At 38.5% G+C, this 19,462-nt stretch overlaps 1 protein-coding gene across 1 annotated transcript in view; it reads right to left on the bottom strand.

Moving 5' to 3' along the window:
* Window positions 1-690: 690 nt before the first annotated feature.
* Window positions 691-19,462, bottom strand: part of LOC146002183 (odorant receptor coreceptor-like) — a 66,078-nt gene continuing 47,306 nt past the window's right edge. Inside the window, exons 6-7 of the mRNA XM_083139900.1 lie at window positions 17,974-18,129; window positions 691-846 (exon numbers count right to left, since the gene is read on the bottom strand). Coding sequence (XP_082996026.1) covers window positions 691-846; window positions 17,974-18,129 — 312 coding nt within the window. The remainder of the gene's footprint in view (window positions 847-17,973; window positions 18,130-19,462) is intronic.

The raw sequence follows: 19,462 nt of genomic DNA, 5'->3' as shown, positions 1-19,462 counted from the left end.
CCTGCCAACCTGGTTATCCTTTCTTTCCTGAAAAGTACAAGGAAGATCCTGAAGCTGCCTTGTGAGATGTAAATAAACGTCATCGCAATGAAGATGATGCTCATAAAGTTGTCTGTGTTAAGGATGATGTCAATGAATCCAAAGAGTAAGTGGTAGAACGGAATACCTGCCCCTATAAAGGCATACAAGTGCCAAATGCAAAGTGCAAGGATGTTTCCGTCAAATGCTAAGACCGGGAACCGGTGTGCGGACAGAGACATGCAGATCAGAAGAGGTCTCACCAACTTGGAGAACGGGGTCACCCCTGAGGACGCACTAGAAGGGTCTCTCCACTCTTTTATTCTCATCCTTGTCCTGTATTCGGAGCGACAGTTCTGTCTTGTTCTGCGTAAAACAAAGAAAAGAACTTTTCTCCCTGATCCAGGGGAATTTCAGGGCTTCTTTCATCGACCTTCAGTCCCAGAATGTCTTAGCGTCGACGCAGGCGCTGAAGCAAGGCCACGTCCAAAATTTATCATTGGAACACAATTGCAGTAATTCCAACTATGTATCGGAAAAAAATCCAAAAAATTGTACACATGAAAAGCACCTTACAACTACGTATTCCTAAACCAGGAGGTTTTTTGCCGCAGCACCATAATCCTCTCATCTGTTTCTAACCTGGGCAAGATAAATCCAACGTTGACCTTGCTAATTGCATTCGTTCCATCTCAAGATGTTCCTTACGCTTTCAACCGTATTTCCCTGCAAGTCTCTTACCACTTGGTTTCCCAACAAAGATTCTGTATTTTTCTTGATTTGATTCCCCATGCTCACCACATTGCCAGCAACAGAATAATTCTGAATCTGATCATACAAAATTTAATATTAAGTTATGAGTGTCCATGTCCCCCACAGAGAGGGGCAAAGAGGGACCCCCCTCCTCCGCAATAAAAGGGAAAATTGGTCATTTCTCGTTTTTTCATTCATTTGTATCGTTATTTCTGATTTTCATCTTTTTAGATTTACGCCTTTCTGTCAGTCATTGAATCTAGTTTTCTCGCTTATTTTTCGTCTTGATCTTTTTGTCCTCTTATCTCTCCCGTTTTCTGTTATTTTTCCATTATTCCCTTTCGCTTTCGAGCTTCTCTTTATTCTAGCTTTGGATATTTGTTTCTTCTCCATTAGTTTGATCTTCCAGATTTATTTCTAGAGTTTTGTTCTTCTGTCTGTCTCTCTCTCTTTTCCATTCTCTCCCTCTTTATTCTTTGAATCTCTTCCAATCTCCCCTCTCTGTTTGCCTTTCCCTGCCTGTCTCTTCTCTTCTCTTTTTATCTTCTTCTCTCTCTCTCTGTCTTTCTGTACTCACTCCCTACCCCTCTCTGTCTTTCTGAACTCTCTCACACCTCTCTGCTGTATTTCTGTACTCTCTTCCTAGATCTCTGCTGTTTTTATGTATTCTCTCCCTACCTATCTGTCTTTCTGTACTCTCTCCCTATTTCTCTCTGTCTTTCTGTGCTCTCTCCCTACCTATCTGTCTTTCTGTACTCTCTGCCTACCTATCTGTCATTCTGTACTCTCTCCCTATTTATCTGTCTTTCTATGCTCTATTCCTACCTCTCTGTCTTTCTGTACTCTCTCCCTTCCCCTCTGTCTCTCCCACACACTTCGCCTCCCTCTCCAACCCCTCTATCACAACTACCCCTCTACCCTTCATTCTCCTCCTACTCTCCCTCTTTCCCTATGTCTCCTTCTTCCTCTCTGCCTCTCTGACTCTGTCTCGTCCTCTCCATCCGTCCCCTTCTTCCACTCTTTATCTCCATCGCTCTCTATCTAAATACTTAGAAATATCTCCAGTAGGAAACGCGCATTTTTAACGAAATGATAATCTTTGGAGATATCAATCATAACGAGTGACACCACTGTGGAGTTACCAACCTCCGTGAGGGAGTAGTAAGTACCCCGCGCTACGACGACAGGAGTCCCGGGTTTGAATCCCAACCTGGGCATGGGTGTTCACTGTGAGTGTCCCTTCATCAATTTCATCACATCGTCAGTCATCCTCATCGATTTGCAAAAAGAAAAGCGACGTAAAATGACATAATTCAATCAATCAACCAGTGTGGAGTTACTTTAATGTTGAAACAACCAACATTACAACATACAAAGATTTTTATACTGTAGCATATTTGTGAATATAAGCACTAATGTGCATTATAATGCTACTTTGTATGACGAAAGCAATAGCTGTAGCATTCACATGATAACATACGTCACAAACACCATCATATATGTACTCTATTTAAGAGAATGGATACAGCAGCTGCAATTTATTTCTCGCATTATCCTTTTTGACTTTACATAAAATTAGGTATCTGAACAAGGTGACAAGTGTCAGTGGTTGGCAACACTGAACACGAAATTATAGCGTCATTGAGATTTGTTATGACTTACAAAAGGGATGTGAGGCTTATAATTAAATATACACTGACGAATTTAATTAATGGGAATTGGAAATGGGTGTAGGGAAGATAATAATTTGGCATTCTTTTTGTACTACTCACAAAGAGAGAGGAATTATTGACAAACATATGCCACAAGATCTGGATCAATCGACGCGTTGACGTCACAATTGTACACCAATCAGATTCAGTTACTCACAAGCTAATGCACAAGGAGCGTCTCTTATCCTTCAAGGACAATTTAGTTTTTCTCATTTCTATTTCTTAAATAATCCACGAATAGTAGTTGGTAGTTGTTGTTATGGAGGATTTTAAACTTGTATTTATGAAATGAAACACGGTGGATTAAGCGAAAATCGTTGTTAGGGATACGTGGTTATAAATTATAAGTAGGACAATAATTTCTTGCTTTTTTTTTGCAACCACGCAAAACTGCGAAATTTCGGCGGATTACGTTGTTATGATCAAATACGCGTACATGAATTTCATGTGATATATTTTTCTGATATATTTTCTGATTAGTCTACTGATTGAGTTGATGTTTTAAGTCTACTTTATATACAGTAAAACACTACTGTAATCGGGACTGGACCTACAGTTTAAAGTGAGATGAAGACCACTATGTGCCTCCACCGGTTATGGAACCCCTTGATTTCAAGACGATGACGCTACCAATGCGCCATCGAGGAGGCTACTATTCATGGAGAAATGCAAATATATTTGTGGGGCTCACATTTATATACGATTTCTCTAAAAATTGGATAATTTTTATCTGATTGTCTGATCTCGTTGTTAAGTCATGAAAGTCACAACTCAGGAATCAATAGTTGGTGCAAACTTTGATCTTTACTATTACCACATCTCGCAAGAAAAGACAATACTGGCCCTGGCGGAATTTCCGAGGAAACTACTCGAAGCTTTCATCATTTAACAAATGAAGGAGAAACTACGAGAAATCTTGCATAATTTAATATGTTTACATATTACAATGATTTATCCTACATGATTATGTACATATTTTGCACGTTTTGGATACTTACAACACATAGCACACGGAAATGTTAGCATATTTGATCCACAGAACTGGTGGTAATAGATTAAAATGATATGATAAAGGTTTTTTTTCATTAATACGAAAATCATGGAAACATTTTCATTGACTCATATATTTTGAACTTTAGAGACTTAAACGTTTCGAGCAGGATTCTTAATCGGGAAATTATCATAGAGCAAGAGCAGGCACCTGGCAACATCGTGGATGAGAATGACACAAGGGAGACTACATTACCCTTTTCATGCTCCGTCCACTGGGGATCTCAAACACAAAGCTTTGCTCTAACTACAGCTCCGCCCGTATATCTGTAGCTCTAACCACGAAGAAGTGGCACTAAACGCACAGCCATGAAAATAGGCGGCTGGATACGAGGTTGGTTCAGCATGCTCCGCCCCTGACATAGAAGGAACCCTCGTAGGGAAACCAAATTACTGTCACTTTTGAACATAGTCCCCTGCAACATTAACACACTTTACCAATCGGCCTTCCAGTGCTTCAATCCCAGCAGAAAAAAAAATATTTTGGTTGGTCCTGCAACCAAGCATTCATAACACCCATAACCTCGGAATCACTGGCAAAATGTTTTCCACGAAGGTGTTTCTGCATGTTCGGGAACAGGTGGAAGTCACTGGGGGCCAGATCTGGAGAATAAGGGGCATGAGGGACAATTTCGAACCCTGCTGCATGAATTGCAGCCACCGCAACTTGGGAGGTGTGGGCGGGAGCATTGTCACAATGGAACAACACACCATGGGCCATCATTCCGCGGCGTTTCTCCTTGAAGGCAGTACGTAATTCTTCAATTAGAGTTGCAAAATAAATACCTGTGATTGTCTTTCCCTGTTGGAGATAATCTATCAAAAGAATACCTTCTGTATCCCAGAACACTTTGCCCATTGATGGTTGAACCTTGAATTTCTTTGGGGGTGGAGAATTGGGGTGTTTCCATTGCATGATTTGGCGTTTACTTTCGGGATCGAAGTGGTGAACCCATGTTTCATCCATTGTAACAAATCTCTTCAGAAGCTTTGGCTTGTCAGCCTTTATTGTCCGTAACAGGTTCTGACTTGTCACACAACGTGTCCTCTTTTGGTCGACCGTCAGCATTCTCGGGACCCAACGTGCAGAGATCTTTTTCATTAACAAATGATTATGAATAATTGAATGCACACTGCCAGTTGAGATGCCACATGTGTCTGCTATATGGCGGACAGTCACTCGCCGGTCTGCCAAAGTAATGTCATGCTCTTTTGTAATCATTTCTGGTGTGGTCACTGTTGCAGATGGGCCACCACCATGCTCATCTTCACAGGTCTGCCGACCACAATTAAATTCACGGCGCCATCTCTTCACTAGGTCATATCAGGGGCTAGAGTCTCCAAGAGTTCCCACCATATCTGTTTGGATGTCTTCCGGTGTTAGATTTTTCTTGAGTAAATATTTTATCACTGCTCGGACCTCAGATTTTTCCATTTCTTCACATGTGGCTACACTCCTTACTGATCATCAACCTGTAACAAATAGATAAAGTGTTGTAAATTCTTGAAACTTTGTGGATATTAGTCTAAAGAATGAACAATGTTACATATAAAATTACAGGTCTCTACTATCAATGCAAATGGGTCAGGGGCGGAGCATGCTGAACCACCCTCGTAGAATTGCGCTGGTGCCACATAATGGATAAAGCATAGCGAGAGCGGGACAAAAGTCACTGGTTCCCGCGCACTGTTGGAAACGTCAAACGGGCTGCGTTGCCTAGTTCGAGGGCACTTTTGTGTCATCCCTGTCCTTTTCAGCAAATACTGTCAGTTTGTATCACGTGGATTACAAAGACCAACTCTACCAACGAGATATTTCATTCTCCTAAACCTCCGAACACACGGGGACATGTTTCGAACTTCTACCACCCCCCTAATTTCATGGCCTTGCGTTTAGTGCAAAATTTTCGATGCAGTTGCGCTAGTGTAAAATACAGCGTGTCCACAATGAGACTCCAACATTTTAAACAAATATAGCTGAAAGGAAAATTGGTGTACTATAATTACTACACATAAAAATGATAATGTAACTCATCAAGCTTTCACCAAAATTCACAAAATTCATTTCAGTGCACTTGTACATGGGCGCCTCGTGTGGCGTGAAGAATGTCAAACCTATAGTCGATTTCACGCCATGTGTTGCGGAGCATGTCTTCTGTGACAGAGTTTATGACATCTCTTATGCGATGTTTCAAGTCTAGTATGTCGTTCACTCTTGTAGCGTATACTTTGGCTTTGACGTACACCCACAAGAAGAAATCTAGTGGGGTAATATTGGGGGAACGCGGAGGCCTAGGAATTGGACCGCCACGGCCAATCCAACGACATGGGAATGTGTCATTTAAAAACTGTTTAACTGCAAGGCTCCAATGGGGTGGGGCACCATTCTGTTGAAAGATTAATGTTGGCTGCATGGCTGCTATCTGTGGCATGGCAATGTTTCCAACATATCCAAGTAACTGTTACCAGTGACAGTATCCTCTTGAAAGAAAAACGGCCCAACAATTTGATTTTCCAAAAGACCACACCAAACATTTACTTTTGGACTGTCACCCACGTGTTCTATGAATGCATTGGGATTTTCGGTACACCAAATACGGACATTGTGGCGATTCACTTTCCCTGTAGCCTCATCTGAAAACACCACGCGAGATAAAAAGGTTTCGTCCTGAGCAATTCGATCGTGCATACTGATTGCAAACTTTTCTCGCTTTGATCGGTCATCAGGCTTGATTTCTTGTACAATTTGTACCTTGTGTGCGTACAAGCGCAGTCGACGGTGAATAACTTTGTGAACTGTTGACCGTTTCATAGCAAGTTCTCTCGCTGCTTGTCTTGCTGACTTCTGTGGACTCCATTCGAATGACCTCCGCACATTTTCTACAACCTGTTCCTGGATTCTTGGTTTGCCACTACATTGTTCTTTCAATACATTGCCGGTCGCCAAAAACTGATCACACCACTTATTGATAGTTTTACTATTACTCTTCTTGCTTCTGCGAGAATTTATTTATCAGTTATGAATTTTAAGAGTACATGTTAATTCATGTGTAAAATTTATAATACTGGAAAGGGATTTACAAGGAAAAATTCTTGGAATCCGGGCACTGACTTTTAGAAAAAGAATATACCGTGCAACAGTCTCAAAGGTTGAGAGAGAGCCACTTCTCTTATGTTAAAGTCATTGCTATATCCAGGCTGGAAAGGAAAGCGAGAACTCAAGTGCATACAGTTTGAGGTCAGTACGTATGACTTATTCGTTTTATAATGCACAACATGCTTCTCCAAATTTTAAATTGTCGTGCACAAATTTTACACAGCAGTGTCTCTTCTTACTTTTTCTTTTGGTGATTAACAAACTGATAAATGTAATTATATCGGTATCGTCACCCGATAACGGCATCATGTGACCTGAGCAGAGAAACAAGTGCCGCTTGCAGCTTGTCGCTTCAGTGTGAAACTCACGTGTCGCATGTCGCTATGTCGCTTCGGTGTGAAATATAAATAAAACGTGTCTGATGTCGTCCACTGTGACTGAGTGGTTAGCACATTGCGCTACGACACCAGGGATCCCGGGTTCGAATCCCACTTGGCCACGGATGTTTATGAATGTCCATTCATCAATTTCATCATATCATCACTCATCCCCATCTTCGGAAATTTACCAAAAGTCGCACAAGAAGCAAAGTTAATAAAGCAAATCAATCAAAACGTGTCTGATTCTAAAAGCTGTCTACTTGGTGTGCTGTCACGCACTGTGGCCGTGCGTCAGACTTTGGGCTCCGTCTACGAGACGAGCGCATGTTCGCGTCTTCTTGGAGAAGTGCAAAAGCTTTTCTGCTGATATTTCGGCCTGTGTTTAGAACCAGTGGGCACCCACCTCGTGAAGAAATTGGGGAGTTCCGAATAAATAGCGTAACCTGGTCATAGGAAACATAGAACGACTGGGGGTTCGTTCGTTGTGTTGACCACGCGTCACCTCGTAACTGGATGGGTGATTGCCTACCTCTGGTGGGAGTGAGGCCGGCAGTCGGTAGGTAGGCACTGGCCTTCATTGGCTGTTTTGCCACGGGTTATTACTTGGTGTGCTAAATTATTGTATTGACTTGGTACTCTTCATAACAGGGAGCGTTGGATAAGGCATTATCAAGGTTTTGACAAGCAGATAGTTGAGTACTTTGGGTGGTGCAAACTGGATGGTCTGTTTGTCTGTCGTGAGGAGTGTGGATACTTAACATTTTAAGAAGGATGGACTTTGCAGGTTTGATTGATTGATTGATTGATTTGCACAGTATGGCTAATCGAAACTAGACCTACAGTTTAAAGTGGAATGCGAACCACTATGTGCCGTCACAGGGTATCGAACCCAGGACCCCTTGATTACAAGACGACGACGCTACCACTGCATCATTGAGGAGGCCCTGGACTTTGCAGGTGTTGTAGTAGATGAATTAGTAGATGAATAATTGCCAAGAAGAAATTTAGAACCAAATTTTCTCTATCTAAATTTGAGAGACATGCAATGGACCAGATCGGAGAGCAGTATTCATTTTTAGCGGAAACGAAAGTTTTGTATCAAGTGATGAGAACAGACAATTTGTTTATATCAGTAAATCGATAGAGTACACCCAGTACACGCATGGGACACTTAGTCGAGATATTTAGTTAACTTACTTATTTACAACTTTGTTTACGTGATGAAGTTAACGCTCCAATACCTCTCTTCCTCTTAAACGTTAATTACAGTGTTCATTATTTTTCTTTGTTAATATAATGAAAGAATAAAAATTTATAAATGACAATTATAATAGAAAAAAATATAATAATATAATGGCAGTGTTCGAATTCCACAACCCAAGATGCCCTTCTCCTGTTCGCAAGTTGCCATCTTGAATCACACAGCGCCATTAGCTCCACTAGTTGCAGTAATATACGCATAAAACACGAACAAGAACTTGAAACCCTTCTTCTTCATTTCCCTCCGCGAACGGTCGATCACCCAATTACACTCCAAGCTTTATTTTTACGAAAAACACTATACACAAACAAAAGTACAATATTGGGGTTGTGCACGAAGAAAGATACTAAAGTAAGCCTTATTGCACTTCGTAAACTTTCAAGCAATTGTTATATTTTTCAGTACTTTCTTACTTAGAACAATGGAACAATTCTATAAGTTAACGTCATTTATAATACAGCACCAATGCTAAAGCCAGAAAGGGTAGTCCAAGCCGTTGGCCAACCACTATATCGCAAAATCTAAATGAATAAACCCACAAGCTCCTCACTTAAATACAACAGATGACCTTCAAGTTTCTTACTGGCAACTTTAGAGATACCAGAATTAATCCTTTTATAAGCACTTAGTTTTTGCAGTAGTTTCAAGTCATTAGAGGGTGCTGAAACAGGAAGATGACCTGCAAACTAAGCTCTCAGATAAATACACACATATAAATTTCAGATGTTACACAATCAGTTTTCTTCCAACATAGAGTTTGAATTGACGACGAAACATCCATATTTTAAAAGAATACAATGCCTTTCCCATTTATCTAGCAAGATGGAAGGCGCCAGGGGACATACAGGGTTAGTCAAAGGTATCGGGACAGGCCGGTAATAACGAGACCCGTGGACGGAGGAAAATCACATATTGCAAGTGGGTATTGGTGCGGAAACTGCATTGAATGGGGGTGTGGATATCATGGCAGCCATCTTGGACTCCGCCATATTGGATATCCAATATGTGTGATATATATGATATCCATCCAAGTGTCGACACAGGACTTTAATCGTGTTTCGTTCCAACAGGACGGAGAGCCGCCACACTATGGACGGGATGTTCGACAATACTTACATGAAACCTTTCCACAACGATGGATTGGAAGACGACGTATGATCGAATGGCCTGCAAGATCTCCCGATCTATCACCCCTGGATTACTTTCTATGGGGGAACATGAAGGACAATGTATATCGCACAACAAAACCACATTCCCTGAATTATCTACAGAATCGAATTGTTGACGAAACAAGAGGACTTTCTCGGGATATGCTACAACGTGCACTTTGCAGTTTTTACGATCGGTTGACATAGTATTGTCAGACAGTCGACGAGAAGCAGTGTGAGCACTTGCTTTGAGGCATTCTGTAAGTCAATATCATGTTTTCTTTATCATGCTCTCTGTAATTTGCAGTGTACAGTTACCCACAAGAATACAGTAAACAATTCTTTCAGACAAATCTCACTTTTTGTAGTCTAACGTAGTACACAATATCCCTTTCACGAATGGCGAAAGTTCCAAAATGAGTTCGGATTGTCTTTTGAGGGACGATTCTAGCAAAATTGATGTGTCATACATATCCCTTTCCATTTGAAAATATTGTGTGATATCCAATATGGCGGAATCCAAAATGGCTGCCATGATGGCAACACTCCCATTCATTGCAGATTCCGCACCAATACCCACTTGCAACATGTGATTTCCTCCGTCCACGGGTCTCGTTATTACTGGCCTGTTCCGATACTTTTGTGATTTTAATTGTGATTTTAAAATTTTGGGTGCGTCAGCACTAAGGCTATTTTGCACCCGTCACACTATACGGGGTCCAGCCCCTTACCGTTTCACATAACAACTCTAACGTTGCGTAATTAAAATCATAAAATATTAAAATGTTTTGACTTTCGTTAAAAGCCAAGGCTGCAAAGAACACTCGGCACAAGTAAGGACAAAACACAGGACAACACAAACAAAATTATACTGGCCATGGGGCCAGTCGCCAGAGCCTCGTTAGTCTTCAGTCCAGGGTGTACTGACGTGGAAGTGAGGTTGACATTTGGGTGTACTACGTGGAAGGTCACCCCTTACACCCCTCCCGATACTTTTGACTAACCCTGTATAGTGTATTCAACGTGAAGGAACATATCCCAAGAAGATAATTGAAAGCTCTAGAAATTCTCTGTAATCATTTCTGACTTGTGTTCCCTCAATCTGGTTTACTGCAAATTGAGTCACAGTGTCCTTGTCATCTCCCAATGCTGCCAAAACTCTTGCAAGTGTTGCGTTATTGGTTGCACTCTCGTAAGCTGATTGATAGAGCTTATTCCAGGACTGTTTAAAACGTTTAAAAATTTCTATATCGGGACCAGATGATGTACATCACATAGCCTCGTTAAACACACTTGCAACAATGAGTTCTAATATGTGGTGACGACATTATAGGTAGAGAAGGTGCTTTTGCAACTTCTGTTCCAAAAGTATGCAAGCTCCATTTCTGTGACCTGTGTTGCTGGCAGTAGTGTCAAAGCACATTGAGCTTACTTGGTGAACCAGCTCCACCCTTCAAGCAAAGTAGCCACCGCTCCAGCCATCGCTTATCCAGTACCTGACTGCAACTTTGGTACGCCAAGCAGCTGATTTACTTCTACACCAGACACAATCACTGGTAGTCGATCTACCTTTTCATTCCCAGTCAGATCTGGAAGAACTTTACCATCCCAGTGAACAACAAAGGATGAGTTTGTCCGAAAGGCTTCCTTTAAATTCTTTGCAAGTTCTGCACGTGTTTTTTCTCGATATCTCCGAAAAGAAGTCCTGTTAATATTAAGATCATCTAATTTGTGGCCAAGACCCTCAGCAGGTGTAGCTAACAGATATGTGGCTTTCCTATCACTTAACTTTACTCTAAGGCCATAGCGACAGATGATGGTGTGATAATGTTCATCCGTTCCCTTTTACGGCTGCAAGCAGTTGAAGTGGAAGGTGTAGCTGTAGTCATTTCTTGTTCAGTGCTTGAATTTGCTTTCTCCTGTTCCGAATCATCACTATTACTTCCACTGTGCTCATCACTGGAGGGAATTAGAGTAGAACTTTCAGTGTGAGTCATATGTTGCTTCTCGTACTTCTTATGGGACGCTTGCTTTTTCTTCGTTTTCGTTGTTCGGCTCTCGTTTCTTTTAATGCCAACACTTTATCGACTTGCCCAAAGCAACCACGGCGACCAGGTTTTCTCTGTTGAAGAAAAAAATCTTTGTCGTCAGGGATCTTGATCATCTGTAGGGCTTCCTGATGATATTATATTAAAAAATGTGTCAAGGTCTCTAACCAATAGAGATTGATTGCTTTGCTTCACAGTTGTTTTCCAATTGGATTTTTTTGATCTTATTCCACTTTTCATAAAGCTTCTCCAGTTTTTTTTTATATATATAAATTCCTGTTCATGACGAATGGGAATGCGAGCCTTTTCCAAAAATACAGATGTTTGCTTTACAACGGTCCTAGAGCTATAACGAATTGTTTTTTTCAAGATTTTATGGTAGTACAAGAAGACACTTAACACTTGTTTATTTGAAGATAACTTGGATCCTTTCAGTTCACTTTCTTCAGAGCCAATTAACCAAATTGTAGAGACCCGTCTAGTATTAGCTGCTGCTGCCATGTTCAGTTTTCACCATTCCTGGAAAAATAATATAAAAATTAGAAAAAATACGAAATTTAAATTGGTTGAGCGACCTCTAAATATGGCCTGACCTGCATGAAACTTTTCACAACATATATTTTTACATCATAGAACAACATAGGACGGTCAGACAAAAACATTTCAGAACTTCAATAGTAAGGACCACCCGAATATATACACACACAAATATGAATTAACTGGGAGGATGCCGGGGCTTTTCCTCCTACAAAGATTTTTATTGCCGTAAGAAGATATATTTTTTAATCTCTGACTGGGGTCCCCCCAGAGAAAGAATTTAGTATATATCTTTTTATGTCTGGAACAAACACTACTAAAAAAATATTCAGAAGGATATTTTGGATCCTACTTTGCATCTGAAATTCTAATTTTAAACAGGCCATTGTTTATTTGCTCATATTGTCATCGTGTGCAGGGGTTTAACAAACACCACCCACACTACCACCTTTGCTCTGTCCATTGTTAAATAAACTACAAGAATCTGCCCGTATGGCAAGTTGAGATCATTTCTTCAGCTTTATTTGGTGGAGATAAATCATATTTCTCGCGGCATGCTGAACGGTCAATATACGCGTATATTTGGTCACGTTTTCTCGTGTTACTAATTTAATGGCTCTTATAATGTGAAAGTTGGCGTTTTCTTGAAATATAAATATAATAAATGTTTCTGAATTGCGTTTTTTATCTTAACATGTAATGTCCTAGGTTAGAGACACTTTTCTATGGTACTTATAATTGTAAGGTAATAGTTTAGTGATAATAGTTTCGTTTACTAGCTGGCAAGGTGGATTGATTTAAATTGCGATTTAAATCAAGATATAAATAAATAATTTATAGTATAATGTACATAGGAATTTTGTACATTTCAGAATTACTTTTGGTGAAAGTACATTAATCTCGTATTCATTTAATGGTGTTTATTAGACTCTAACAAAGGAGGGTGAAGCTTATACGAAAGGAAATATAATATGTAAACTGTGTAAATATCCATAAATTTATCTTCATTAAAAATTCAATACTTTATAGAGGAAAGAATAGAAAACATTTTCTGTAGACAAATATAGAAAATACTAATCATGTTAAACTGCAAAGTAATGTAATTATCATTTAAGTGTAAAAAATATGGCAGCTGATATATTGCAAACTATCATTTAAAAAAATTTCAAAATTCAGCTACAAATAATGTAAAACATATTTTCAGTTACAATTATAGAATGCATTAAGAATGATTTATTTTCGCTAGAAGAAACGTTACTGAAATTATTATATAATACACTCAATAAACATTCCATAGTAGATTCATGTAGCTATACAGTATCAGAAACAGAAAAATGTATATTTACATTTATTTGCTTTAATCAATAAAACGTCGTCCAAGTTGGTAAAATGCTAATAAAACAGTAACAAAAGTCATTGGATATCTCATTGCTTTTATTGAACATTCTACTTTAATTGTGTTCTGATTGTATCCATCTGTTTAATAAGAACGCCACCTCTCGGAAATGTTCTGGTTTGTAAACAAAGAGCAAAACTCGGACCGCGCAAAAAGTAAAGCACTCGGTGTTTACAAAATGCAATCAATGACGGCTTGTTCCCACACATTCGCACACATTATTAGCATTTTACCAACTAGGACGACGTTTACAGACAATGAAGTCAGTGGCGGCTTGTAATCACACATTCGCGATTATCTCGGAAACACATGTTTAGTGAGACCTTTTTGCTTATATTATCGTGTACTTTCACCTGTGTCAGTTTGCGTTATTACTTATGAGACACCCTGAATTTTAAAATGTTCATCCCTGTAATACGAACAGTAATGGCATACACAATCATATCCAAACGAAAAAACCTTTACACTTTCCTTTCTTCTAAATTTGTATAACTCTCAAACTTTCTATATTTCATTGCTACTATAGAACACTTTCTATACTCATGTAAATTCATCACATTTTCCTTAGATGTAGTTTTTGTGCATAGTTTTTTTTACTACATAGGGCATCAACTCATTATTTATATTAATATTGTTCAAAATGAAATGTTGTATGGCTTAATTGTAACCCTATTGAGATAATAAATAATAATAATAATTAAATAATACTAATATTTAATCGGACGTAAGTATTTCTGATGAAAATTTCACCAACGGAAACACCATACAGGGTGTATAAAAACACCAATACTAAGAACATATGATGGTAACATAACGTGTAGATCTGCTGTAAGTTTCACAACAAATGACATAATAATGGCATTCTAGCCATAAAGAGAGAACTGGTAATGCTACAAACATGATGTTTGTAAGCTAGATATGGCACTATTACCCTCATCATTTCGTATCTTACAGAAATATTGAATTTAGTTTCGTAAGGTTGGTGGACGAGATGGAGAGGGTATACAGTCCTGGGATGCTGGTACTTCTTCAGTACTGCCTCTTGGCCTTTGATGGAACCACAGTGAGTGACTTAGAATATACAGGGTTATTAAGGAATGGATTGTTCAAAATTGAAGCTGATTTGATCTTACCTGAAGTGGCGTACCACAACTGCCGTGACACTAATTGCCAGGAGAAATCTTCATCTTTTACACGCACCTTTCAAGTATTCGATGTTGATCAGGCGTGTGTGTTCAGATGGTGGTTCAGTACTGCCCATACGCATCTCAAACATAGCTTCGGATGTCAAGTCCCGGAACATCAACAGTCATCAGTGGATTCGAATTGCTCAAAACGTACGGTTCCTCAAAAATAGGAACAATAATTTTGTCACATCATGGATAGTAAAAATTGATAAGGAGAATCATATTGAAGATTGATTAAAATCATTAATGGTAAAGGCTGCTGTCGCGATATATAGACAACAATGCATGGTCACAATCGATGTGATCACAGCACAGAATATCGTACGCATTGTTGTTCTGAACAAGCTATTGTCGGTGTAAAAATCCATTATATAAAAGCCAGATAGCTTGAAAGCTATGATGTTTGGCCAAATAATGGCTATAAGACCTCGAGGCATAAACTTGGTGTCCATCCTTAACGATTGAATCAAGATAACTGCAAGAATGAAATATATTCCTGATTTTAACATCACTGCTAAGTACGTTGTTGAAAGTTTCACTGTTTTACTTGAGAATTACAGAAGCACTCAATCCTTTTCTTTACAAGTGGCAATTACTGACATCTGAAGCGCAATTTTGATATTTTAAATGCAAGAACTCCGTTCCCAGTTATTAGTCTCTTGATATGCTTGCATCACGTTTTGCGAATGGAAAAGAGGGGAGTAGATAATTTCAGGGGCTATTGAAATGAGTGTGTAATCAAAGTTCTTCAATCCACCTGACGCAACGCACAAGTTCAATTTATACTCCTATTTACACCTTCAAGAGATTGAGTATCAACACAGGGTTTATATTTTATTATGGTTCTTATTTACACATATATTTTTTCCTGATCGTTTATTTTTTACATGAAATGTATTTTTCTGGTAGTTGAACTCTCACTAGGTCTCTCAAACATTACCTTTTAAGTCATCTTACTCCATCTCTGGTAATAGCATTAAAATAGCATTGTCTAATGAAGATTTACCCATAAGTTCACATTCGATGAACATGTTCCAGGGAGCAGAAAGGGCCACGTGTTTCTTAGGTTTACTGTTTAGTTTCGGAACTAGTGATATATCAGCTCTCACCAATTATTTAAAGACATTTATTTCCCCAATTATAGAATATGCGCTCTAATCTGGCCAATGGCGTGTCACACTCAACTCTTTTCAATCAATTCCACTTTTCATTTTCCATAGTTATAGTTCATTACATGGTTCTCTCTCCACGCGAATCTTCAGCAATGCCTGTCTTGTCCATTTTCAATTTACATACTCCCTTTCAGCACCGTTTGGTAAATTATTTCAATTATCTATGCAAAATTGTCAATGACAAAATCGTCCTTCCAATTTCGAATGGCCATGCGCACAACATGTAGCTCAAACCTGTTTTACGTAGAAAAAACTTGAGTGAGAATATCTAAAGGGCTTTCTCTTCTACACATTTCAACACAATATATAATGACCTGACACCTGATAGTATACCATTCTGTCTACAATCAGAGCAAATGCTGCTAAATAATACCAAATAGTGCCATCTTTGACTTATTCGTGTTGATCTATTTTTGTTATTTCGGTATTTTGATTTCTGACGATTTCAGCGTAAAATGAAAATTTGTGCTACATCTCAAACGTTCTCAAAATTTATGTTAAAACCTCTCTCGGATATGCTATCTATCTACGCCCCTGTTCTGAAAAGGCAGTGTAAGAAAGTTATGCCACACCTCTACTTTATATTGTAGAATCGAAATGTAAGGACCAGCAGAGATGAGGAGAACGTATTCTACAGTATCCGATTAATTTCTTCCCCTTAGATACAAATCGTACAGAACCTCACTGGGTTTTGGGATCGAACTTAGGATTTTGTGTGCAGGCTCTATCCTTGAAATGAAACTTTCATAGCGCACCACTTCTCGCTGTAACTCGTTTGGTAATCAGACTATAAATTGGATACAACAACTGTTTAATCGATAACTTTCTGGTTACAACTGGGACTGAGATCTGGTCTCGCGATCTTTTTAAGGGGGATTCAAATTTCCGATCGTTAAAGCCGGTGGGCGAGTTTCGTCTTGTCGTTAACCGTACATTTTCCATAAGGCTGACGTTACGTCATTTCAACTGATTTCCTGTCGATTCCCGTGTCAGCGGGATCCACTGAAGGTCACCGGTGTAATGTGCTTGTCGCAAGTTACTGCAACGCTTCAGCCGGACCCCTTGGCGAAGTGATTACACTATCGAGCTTTGACGCCAGGGTTCCCGGGTTCGATTCACTCCTTCGGCGTGAATAAATATTTAAAAGGGTGGATGAATATGACACTTGTCACTTGCTACACAAGTCTTCATGACATTTTAAAGCATACACAAAATTAACTTTCTGTGCTTAAAATATGTTTTATTATTGTATTGAATTCATACACCTCTGAAATTATACATTAATACAATATAATGATAAAGTGTATTGACATTAATTCACATTATAGCCTGTTAGTAGGAGAGTATTTCTCATTTTCGTTTTACTTGAACTGTGTTAGAAACAAGTAGTAGGAGACGATAGATCCCAGCAACTGGAAGATAAAACAAAAACAATGATATGAAAAGGAAATAACATTACATCCATAAGCATAAACAGGAGTATATTCAGTTCTCTTTATGGTCTTCCATAACGTAGATACTAAAGAAATATACTCCATTTGTAGACTCTGAGGATGTTGCGAAAAGAGAGTGCAGAAGAAAATTCACGACTGTACAGGGTCAAAGATGTTAGTAATAAATTGTATTTAATACAGCGTATATTGATATACAGTACTTGTATTTTGAATTGTATCTTCTGTAAATATGCTGTATAAAGAAGAGTTTTAATTGAGGTGAGTGTACTACCTATTGACAGTATAGAACAACAAACTGCATTCCTTGGTTTTCTGTGATTAGAAAAAATATTAATTCTGATTGAATAGTTTTATTTCGGCTAACGTGAAATATTCTTAAATCATCTAGTTTTCAGTTAGGTAAATCATTTTCGTCAGCATTTTAATGTTTTATATGAATATGGAAACAAGTCTTAAGAGTGTTATAATTTTGTAGGTGCAAAACATTTTTGATTGTTACTGTATACGATTCTTATCCACGCTATGAGAAAGCAACCCAATATTAAAAACATTTTTGGATATAAAAATATTAAAACAACACAAGACAAGAAATATGTCAATTAAAGTGAAGATAATGTGTACTAAAAATATTAAAATATTAAACTTTTCTTAGTTTTTGATAACGTGCCTTCACAGGATCGTCTACCGAAAAACCGCTAGACCGTCCGTTTGCATATTGCTTCTAGGAGGATAAATAATGAAGCTGTGCTAATAAACTTACCACAGAGAAAAAATCGTACGACAAAGTGAAAAACTTGGCTCCTGAGAATTTTAGAGGTTTCTTACATTGTTCTGAAACAATCTTTAGAAAGAGTTGGACGTCCTCCGTTCCTTCATACCAAGCAGTGTCGTTCACAGTTGTGAACAGCGAAGAACTCTGAAAGCAAGATATTTACTTATCAACATGAATAAAGTCGCAATGTACGTATTTTTAATATGGTTTGAAAATTGATTTAAATTTATATATATATATATATATATATATATATATATATATATATGTGTGTGTGTGTGTGTGTGGAGATCGTATCAAGTTGAAGCAAATAAATGCACCACTAAGTTGGGCCCAAAGGATTCCTAAGAAAGTATTTGCAACAGCCCGAAAGCCACCCTTTGTGGTTTTAGTGGGGGGGCACATGCGCGTTCGTGCGATTTTCAAAAGGAAAGTGTATGTTTGGAATGCAGATTCGGAAAGGCGGGGAAAAAATACGATTGTCATATGAAACATTTGTCTGTACCACCTATCGTTTTCCGTGTAGAAAATGGTTTTGCAAAAAAAGGAAGGTGAGCCAAATCGAGTATACCGAGCTTAACAATTAAGATAAGTGCAGCACCATAACAGTTTCGAAGTTCAGGATACAAGCTTTCCAACGATATGCCACATGATGACTGCGGGACTAAAAAAAGGATGAAACCGAGTGACCAAAAAAAGAGGGTTTAAAGTTAGGGAAGTACTAGAAAATTTCAAATGGCATGGGGGGTGGGGTTCGAGTAATACCTCGTTGTAAAGGTCACAGAAAACCTGAAAAGGAAGCGAACATGATTTTGTAATCCACTGACCGGTTTCAAAATGGCGACCAAAACAATTCTGACCCCTGTATACTTGGGGAAACTATTCTACTCTATCCACCAGAAAAGTACATAGACAGCACAACTGTTTTTTTAATTATATTTTTATATTTCACGCAATTAGTGCGTGCATAGTTGTTCCATTTTGTTATTAACACGGACACGCCTCGTTAAAGGATAGCTTTAAAATTTGGGATAAATTTTAGTCATAATGTTTATGTTGGCATCAAAATTTTGCATATTTCCCAGTTTAGTAACCAATTTAAATTTATAAGTCATTTTCGAGTTTTTATGCATATTTAGCCTCTCAAAGCACATATAATCTGTTATTTCGACACTAGGATCAAAACTCGATTTTTCGTGGAATCTGGTGTTCAATGATTCCTTTGAAACTCGTTTTCTACACATCCCAAACCGGAGATAATTTTCAGAAAAAAATTCGATTATTACACAGTTCTGAGCCAATAAAGCTTATATATTATCACATTTCAACACTTTGATCCGAAGTTTGTTTTTTATGGGAAACTTAACATTTTCAACTTTTATGTAGGCAATTATTTTAATTTATTTTTGCACTCCATTATTTTTGCTAGTTCCGAGGGATCCGCTGACCAACGACAGGTGCGGTCCTGCATTCATAT

This window comes from Lepisma saccharinum, chromosome 18, assembly GCF_977018435.1.
Source record: "Lepisma saccharinum chromosome 18, izLepSacc3.1, whole genome shotgun sequence".
NCBI lineage: Eukaryota > Metazoa > Arthropoda > Insecta > Zygentoma > Lepismatidae > Lepisma > Lepisma saccharinum.
The sequence above is the reverse complement of the archived record's forward strand: the minus strand, read 5'-3'. Positions and strand labels throughout refer to the sequence as shown.